Source organism: Halichoeres trimaculatus, unplaced genomic scaffold (genome assembly GCF_033239565.1).
Source record: "Halichoeres trimaculatus isolate MK-OKI-2021-1 unplaced genomic scaffold, fHalTri1.1 fHalTri1_scaffold_15, whole genome shotgun sequence".
Classification (NCBI taxonomy): domain Eukaryota; kingdom Metazoa; phylum Chordata; class Actinopteri; order Labriformes; family Labridae; genus Halichoeres; species Halichoeres trimaculatus.
This window is the reverse complement of record NW_027437193.1, coordinates 26712409-26720903: the sequence shown is the minus strand read 5'-3', so window position 1 is coordinate 26720903 and position 8495 is coordinate 26712409. Positions and strand designations below refer to the sequence as shown.

General features: G+C 41.5%; 1 protein-coding gene across 1 annotated transcript; it reads left to right on the top strand.

Moving 5' to 3' along the window:
- Positions 1-1219: 1219 nt before the first annotated feature.
- On the top strand, positions 1220-4044 carry LOC141804490 (C2 calcium-dependent domain-containing protein 4C-like). The gene is made up of 3 exons (XM_074688943.1): positions 1220-1565; positions 2104-2881; positions 2976-4044. The coding sequence occupies exons 2-3, from the start codon at positions 2150-2152 to the stop codon at positions 3525-3527; spliced, it is 1284 nt and encodes a 427-aa protein (XP_074545044.1). The 5' UTR covers positions 1220-1565; positions 2104-2149; the 3' UTR covers positions 3528-4044.
- The last annotated feature ends 4451 nt before the right edge of the window (positions 4045-8495 follow it).

Here is an 8495-nt window from a genome sequence, read left to right as displayed (position 1 = left end):
ACAACAGGACAACAGTACCGTTGTTACGATCGTTGCGAACTACCGTGTTGTGCTTGTGCTGCTCAATCTGCTGAATCTGCTGACTGTCTTCATACAAAATGTGCATCTTTTACTCCACTTTTGCACTTAGTATTCCCCAATACACCAGATGATCGGCTCAACTCTACTTCATCGGAGATCTACCAAAAGCTGCTTCTGGACAAGACAGTTATAGCGCCACCTACAGGCCTGGCATGCTTACTTCAGCGTTTTCAGTCCCTCGACGTTTCCGTGTAAAAGCAGGTTTTTTTCACTGCATTTCAGCATTTTCAGATAAAAAGTTGTCGTGTGAACGGGGCCTGAGCGTCTAGAATACACGGCTGCAGATCAGTAAGACAGTAGAGTCCGGCAATATAAACCAGACTGCTCATGAAATATAAACTCTAACTTGAGACATTGAAGATCCTGTATGTGAAACTTTTGATTTGCTCTGATTCTGCATCGATTCGGCATTTTGGTAAAATCATGTTCATATTACACCAAAAATGCCAAGAAGAAACAGTGAATATCGAGAATTATACTGAAAAAAATGACTTGTGCAACTTTCATACGAACCAACTGCTAAATAATGATTTATCTGTTGAGCCTTAGCTTCTGAGGAGTTTTTAGTTCTTAAAGTTTTTCCTTCTTAAAGGAGTTTAAACAGCTTATATGGTGGTGCTCATCCTCTCCCTGTGGATCAACAGTCAGACTGTTCCGGAGACTGAGTCCAAAACTACAGAGGGGAGCTTAACCGCAGTTCCTCATCAGAGTTTTGGGTTCAGCGAGCAGCAGGGGGGTCTGTAAATCTGAGAGGCTCTGGACACAACCCAGCAAAAAAATCCAAACTCCGTGCCATGTCCATGGAGGATTTATGAGCATAAACAAGGTTTAAGAAGCTGCCCTAACTAAAGTTTGTAAACATGAGCCCAAGGTCTCTGGTGTTTGTTAAATTGTGCGTTTGTGCCAGTGAATATAGAGGAAAGAGATTTCTCTGGTGTTATTATCAGAAAGGAGTTAGACTGCATGTGAACACAGCATATTGTTCCCCACGTCACACGCCACCAGGAAGCCAATTAAGGTTTGCACCACTCATTACAGGAAGAAAGACTCCATCTGATAATAATACATGAGGGAGCAGAGCACACGTGAGCGCTAAATGACATACTTGTGGCGTCCTCCTTTAAAATCAATGAGGTGTGGGATGTGAAAGCCACATAATTCGAAACACTTTGAGAGTGAAGAAACAACAGCAGCTAAATGAGATATTTTCATCCCTCCCTTTTTTTCCTGCGCAGGGTGTAATTTTTCTGGTAATGTCACGGGAAGGGTTCCACCACCTCCTCATTGGCTCACAAGTCGGAGACCCCCAACATATAAAGAGTGAGAGTCTGATCTAGCAGCCTCTAACCGCTGGCGAGCGTTTGGATCGCGCTGAAGCGGGAAAGCAGGCTGTACGTTTTTACGCACGGAGCGCGCGGAGAGGTTGAAGACGAGCGCGCGAGGATTATCGGTTCATCGAGGGAAAATAGTTTCACAGCCAACAGGTTGGTCCAGATTTGATGCTAAATGGTCAAATAACATGAAGCTGTTTATGAAGAAGCTGTTTAGACTCGACTTTGCGCGCTCACTTTGCGTATTTCGTCGAGTTATTACAACTCAACGACTTAAAGTTTGTTTAATCGGAAGAAACTGTATATGAGAACAAAGTCCTTTAAAGTTATACATGGATGATAACTAAAAATGTCAATAGCGCTCACATAAATCCTTTACATGTATTTTTTATCATATCATTATGCATTTGAATGAATTAAAATTCAGTTTTGGGGTGTTTTGCAGATTTTTGTTCTTTAAAATGTAAAATAAACGTGTGATATACGGCTATGATTGTAAGGTTTTCTCTTTCTTAAAGGTCTTTAAAAACAGTGAGTTGTATGTTGTACAAATTTTTCCTCCTAACTGTTTAACCAGATTCAGATTGTGGTTCATTTCTTCTGAGGATAAGGTTTTCAAAGCTGAAATGAAAGATGTACCACTTTTGATTCTGTCTGTTTGAAATGATTGGATGTGTTTTTTTTTCTCCAGGCACCACTTTTGTGCTAACAGCGAGCTGCGTGGAGTCTGAGTGGGCATGTGGCTTCTGGAGAAGCTCCGCAGCTCTGTGGAGAGCAGTGGGACACAGTCCCAGCCCCCGCAGACAGTGGAGGCCATTCCTGTTTCTGTTTACGCCAACGTCCTCACTCCGGACAAGATCCCTGATTTCTTCATCCCACCCAAGCTCATCTGTTGCCCACCAGAGGACTCTCTATCCCCAGAGCCACAACCCTGCTCCACCCTGCGACCCTCCTCTTCTGACCATGCAATCTGCAGCCAGAGCCCCAGAGCCCGCAGCAGTAAGAACCCCAGCAGCCCTGGCCTCTTCTCCCGCAGCCTCCAGAAGGCAGCAAACCGTCACATCATCCAAATAGAGAGCGCTGATGAGCCGAGTGCTGGGTCTGCAAACACGTTCAGAGCTGAAGTGAACACCAACGCTGACCCGCAGTCTCAGACCGCCATGTCTCTGCCCTACGTCCCCAAGGCTCAGACCTCATATGGCTTCTCCACCCTGGTGGAGTCTCCTCACACTCGACGCAAAGAGAGCCTGTTCCACAGCGACCCCAGTAGCCCTCTCACCTCACCAAACTCACAGAGGCGCTCACAAGGGGGGACCCTCCTGGCCCCCGCAGACCCAAATCCCTACCGATACTTCAGTGGTGGAGAGAGTGACACCTGCTCCTCAGCAGAGTCGTCCCCCTTTAACTCCCCTCTGTTGTCCCGCTCTGCCTCTCTGCTTCGCTCCATCACACAGGAGACACAAGCAAAGGTGAGGAGAGGTCTCTAAAAGCTGTGTTTACATGAACTGAAGTAGCTACAAAAGTGCTTTTTGCAGTTAACCAGCTGTTTGTCCTTTTTCTCAGGTTTTTCGTGCCAAGCGCTCCCTCGCACGCCACAGTTCCCTCTCCACTGATGACTGTAGCTCAGCAGACAACAGCCCTAACATGCAGCGGCGTCGAATGCGCTGCCCACCCTCTCCAGCATTTCGTGGATCTAAAAGCAGTGGCCTAAGGGGGGCTGCGTCAGACCTCCTGCAGCGAGAGCACACTGTCAACCTCCACAAGGGGGGGACAGTGAGGCTGAGCACTCATTATGATGCAGAGGCAGGACGGCTCAGGGTGCGCGTCCTCGCCGCTGAGGCCCTTTATGACAAGCAGACGGACCCTAAAAGCATTAACTGCTGCGTGGCGCTCTACCTAAACCCTGGGAAGCAGCAGAAACAGAGGAGCACCATCATCAAGAACAGCAGGAACCCAGTATTCAACGAGGACTTCTTCTTTGACTCGCTGCCTCGGGCACAAGTAAAAAATCTGGCCATGAAGATAAAGGTGGTGAACAAAGGAACCAGTCTGAGGAGAGACGTGCTGCTAGGAGAAAGGGAGGTGCTGCTCAGCGAGCTGCTCGCAGACCTCTAGGGAGAGGCTGTCAAGTTGGAAACAAGCAGCATGACGTCCCCTTTCTTCTCTGGCTACCTTTTTATCCCAACCCACAGATCTGCTAAATGCTAGGCAGGTGCTGACAAAAAGGGGGTTATATCTCACACACTGTGTTCTTAACGGACAGGAAGTCTTTGAGGAACTTTACTAAGCTGCGTCAGTAGCTTTTTACAGCCAGGTGAAACAAAACAAGAGCACCGATCCCAACGTGAACGACGAATCTGTTGTCTTTGTTTGTGTGTTTCTCTCTTTAAATATTGAGTCACAAAAGGTGTTGCATTTGCTGATGAGCATTGTGCTGTGGTTCAGTGACATATCAGCCGTCATAATTATGACCTTGTTCAAGTTTCTGTAATGAAGCAGTAATGTCAGATTTGCACGTTCTTGTTGACGGTAATGATACCGCTGTAGACTTAGAAGAGTTTATATTTGAAAATAAGGTTTTAATGCTGGTGGATGTAATGTTCAAATGTCTGTATGATAAAATATATTTGACTAACTTATGAATAAAAATGTTAAAATCACAAAAATGAAATGCCATGCTGCAGCTCTGTCTCATTGCTTTTATCCTCTAATTATTCTGAAGGATCAAGAACAAGCTTGAGGAAATGATTATAAACACTCTCTGCTCCCCCAAGCTTTCCGTTTTAGCAGCCAAGGCGGAGGCTTCAGCTCCTCTGGGACCAACGCAAGCTGGGTGTCATTTTGTAAGGCTTTTAATCCAGGATCACCACACGCGGTATTGTCTCTGTGAGCATTCGAACTCCCTGTTTAATTTTAAAAACCTGTTTGTTGCTCCGGCTGGCCTCCAGTGACTTTCAAATAATCATTCAGGATGAGGAGGTTTAATCAGGGCTCAGCCACTCTGTGCACACAAGCCTCTGCCCACACTCCCATGGTGTCAGCACAGAGCTTAAATTATGACTGATATGTTCAATAATTTGGTTAAACAGTTATCTACAAGTGCTAGGAGAGCACTAAAGTAGCAAGGCCTGCTCTGGGAGTCCAAACACAGGGATGATCCCAGGACTAAGACGAACCATCATCAGACTTTTTGCTCCATCTACTGGTGCGATATATGAATGACATCTCCTGATGCCTAAAACCAATTCAATTTTATTTTAACATGAAAACTACAGAAAATCTAATTGACTTATGACCTGCCATCTTTCCCCTCCTAATCCTGGATTTCCACTTAGTTTACCAAAAGCTCAATCACTCTCTGTCTTTTTTATGGCCAAACTGTTTCACTAGAGCTCACTCAAGTTGCCTAGAAAACCCTCAAATAAGTCATAACGGTCATAACAAGCACCCAAATGAGAGCCATTCATGTGAGAATTGAAAGAAAATCAACTTTCTAAAAGCAAAGAGATAACAGTGGTGGCTAAATATGAAGTCCATATTTCTCCCTCTGTAGACTCAGGCAGATTACTGAGAAGGGATCGTCTAATAATCTCTGGATTGGACTGTTGAGCAAAATGCCACCAGTCAGTTATCTAAATTTGTTGTTTATTTGTGTTTCTGTCTTCATGAAAGTCCATAAAAGCTCTTTACTTTCTCTTTTACTTTAAAACAAAGTAAGAAAAACTTTTTGGGAAAAAATCCCACGGATCCTCCTATCATGTGTTATGAGTAGTTTGGTAACGCTTTATTTTGATAGTCCGTCTGTTGACACTCAACGAGCTATCTGTAGATATTCAATGGAATTTTTCCAACAAACAAATAACATACATTCAACTAACTACTGGTGGACTATAAGGCTCATTTCAAGCTTTGACAACAGTTTAAAACATTTGGTGACACTTTACTCTAGAGGTCCGCAAAATTCATCACACTTAGGTAATAATTAGACAAAGTTTTTTCCTATTTCTTTGAAATTTCATGAGAATTTGGTGAAAATTAGCACATAACTTCAGTCCAGATTCTGTTTTGCAGTGTGCCTGTACTCACAGTGTCTATCACAATCAGGTAAGGCCAATTTCCAACCCCACTCATGGTGAATATCACATCTGAAGCCTTCAGTTGTATCATGTAAAACATTACAGGCCTAATCATAAATTTTTATCATTTTACATGTGATCTCAATTATGCATATCAACAAACTGGGTACTAAAGAACTTGGTGAAATTAAATAACAAATAGCTAACTATCAACTGCTTATTGGGAAATTAAATTATTCAATTAGCATTTCAAAGGTAATTATCAGAGGAAACAATGAACCTAACTTCTGTTTTCAAGAACTAAGCAGCTATTTATCACCTGCTTCTCTGGAAATAACAGAAACGTTGGGATACTTCTAAAAACATTTTGTGGTGGGTTGGGATTTAATTTCAAATGAAGTATTTGATAATTGTCACCTTCTTTAAATTTCTTTTTTTTTTTTTCTTTTTCTTTGTCTTTTCCCCTTGTCTGCATTTTCTTTGCAGCTGAGCACTGTGTCTGGTGGCAGCGTTGGAAAGATCAATACATTTTTTTTTCTAGCAGTGAGAGATATGTGAATATGATTCACTGCTATAGTGACCATCACCAGCCCTACCCTGTAAGATACTCCCTCAAATCAAACTTTATTTAACCCCTGACGAGAGCTGGAGGGGAGGGCCGTGCCACACCACAGTGTGAAAGAAGGTGGCAACAGTGACAGACGGGACAAGACAAGACAAGACAAGACAAGACAACTGGGAAAAGGACAAACAGGAATTGTAGTAAGTTTAAGATAGTAGTCCAAGTGCTGTGCTGATCTAAGTCCATACAGGAAGTAAAGGCTGTAAATTTCAAAGAAACTGGAAAAAAACAGTGACCCACCAATTGTGACTTGTGACAATAAAATTGGACATTATTTTAAAGAAGTTATGTGCTAATTTCAAAGAAATAAGAAAAAAATCGTTGTCTAGTTATTACCTAAGTGTGATGATATTTGTGGACCTCTAAAGTAAAGTGTTACCAAACATTTTTAAGTTGACACTCTACTAGTCTGAATTATTTATTTAAATTACGTAACATACTCAGTAGTCACACAAAATTATGGTAACATTTCGGTATACTTATACTAATTTTCCCCACAAAACAACGGTACTATTCCTTTTTGAAAAAGATTGCATGTGGGAAACCAGAGGCAGCTTGACTTCATCTTATCTGTGGTAAGAATTTCAACGGACAGATTGATGAGTCTTGTTAAATATAAACTGATAAACACTTACCTGCTGATAGCTTGTCGAGTGTCAACAGGCGGACTCTCAAATTTAAGTGTTACCCACTGTTCAAATGCTAACAAGGTTATAATTCTGACATGGTAGTTTGTTGTATCTTGAATTTTACGTAGACTGGAGTTCAACATAAATTTTAAATCTTGCATAAACCCACTGTGAAAAATTTACATGTATTACATTTTTTTTTCTCAGAGCTGATTTTTGTGTCTAAACCGCTGTCATGTCAGATGTGTTCATGATGCTGTCGACAGGCAGAGGTGTCATGCCATTACGTCAGTTTTCAAAATTCCCAGAGGGCTACTTATTCAATGAATTTATAAAATATTCTAATCTTTTTTTTCCGCTCAACTCTCATCAACAGCCGTACAGGCCACTCTGCATTCATGCATACTTGAGTAGGATGATATTTTTCATATAATGGAGGGATGAGGAAGAGAAAGCCTGGATCCTCATTCAAATGAATGGAAGATCCTGGTGTACAGTAGACTGCATGTCAATATAAACATCAATATTCTGGCAGCTGTCTTTGTGTAGGAGGATGGGGAAATGTGATCTCCTCCTCATTCTCTAAGATTAAGATGCTCACATCAGTTGTGTGTATTTCTGGCTTCATTCCACATAACTTACTAGTTTCATGGTTTGGGGGACATTTTTATTAGTTCATCTCAAATTCAGATGTGACCAGATTGCTGAATAGTAGCACAGGGACTGTTTGAAAAAATAATATATTACAGTTTTTAACAAGGTTTTGTTTCCCTCAATTTTTAAACAATAAATCCATCAGACAACTAGATAAACAGAGCTGTTTAATGGTGGTGTGTAGTTCAGCACCACTCTTATTCAGTATCCTATTAATGTGAGATGACTCCAGATGCCCGATGATGCTGGCAGCAGTCAGCTCGCAATGTAGGAAGCTGTGAGATTCAAGTTACTGTCATCTGACTGAGTTGATTATTTTAGCTTTCCCCAGCTTACCCAAGATCTAAGACTGGAACTTATGATCAAAATTAAGGAGGGTTAAGTGTTGCATTTCCTACTTAGTGATGATTTGTGAATGAAAATCATGCTGGAAATATATTTGTTTGTTTCATCTTGTTTATTTATATGCCAGAGGTAACCAGAAGGCTAGTTTCCATCTACTAAAATAGATTTTAAAGTCAACTAAATGATAACGAAAATTAAAGATAAATAAAACAAGTGTTTTTGCTGTTGTTAGTTGTTGTTGTTTAAAATATTATTTATTTATTTATTAATTTTTATCAAAGTTTCAATATATTTTTTTCTATTAATGCATTCTTTACATCCCTAATTTACTCATTATCAGCCCCGTTGGCCAGGTCACCCTTGCAAAAGAGATCCAGATCTCAATGGGTTTTTATCTGGGTAAATAGGGATTATAAAAAATAAAATTATTCAACGACTTCGCCGAAAAGTGATGTTTATTCTGTCACCACGACCATATCTACTCTTCTGTGAGTGGCATGTGTTCACCTGTGGATGCCTGAATTAGACTCAAGGTGTAATTGGTTTGTGAATCGGGCATTAAGTGGCACCCTCTGCTTCCCTGAAGTGCTGCTCCTCATTTGTCAGAACAACCATAACAAACGAACCCATCAGCTGGTAACGTTAAGTCATTTAACTGACATGCAACATGGGAAATGTAGTTCTATTACGGGAAATCAGCCTCGAGCTTCTACGAACAGAAAATTTCATCAAAACTACACGCCCCACAATGCCCTGC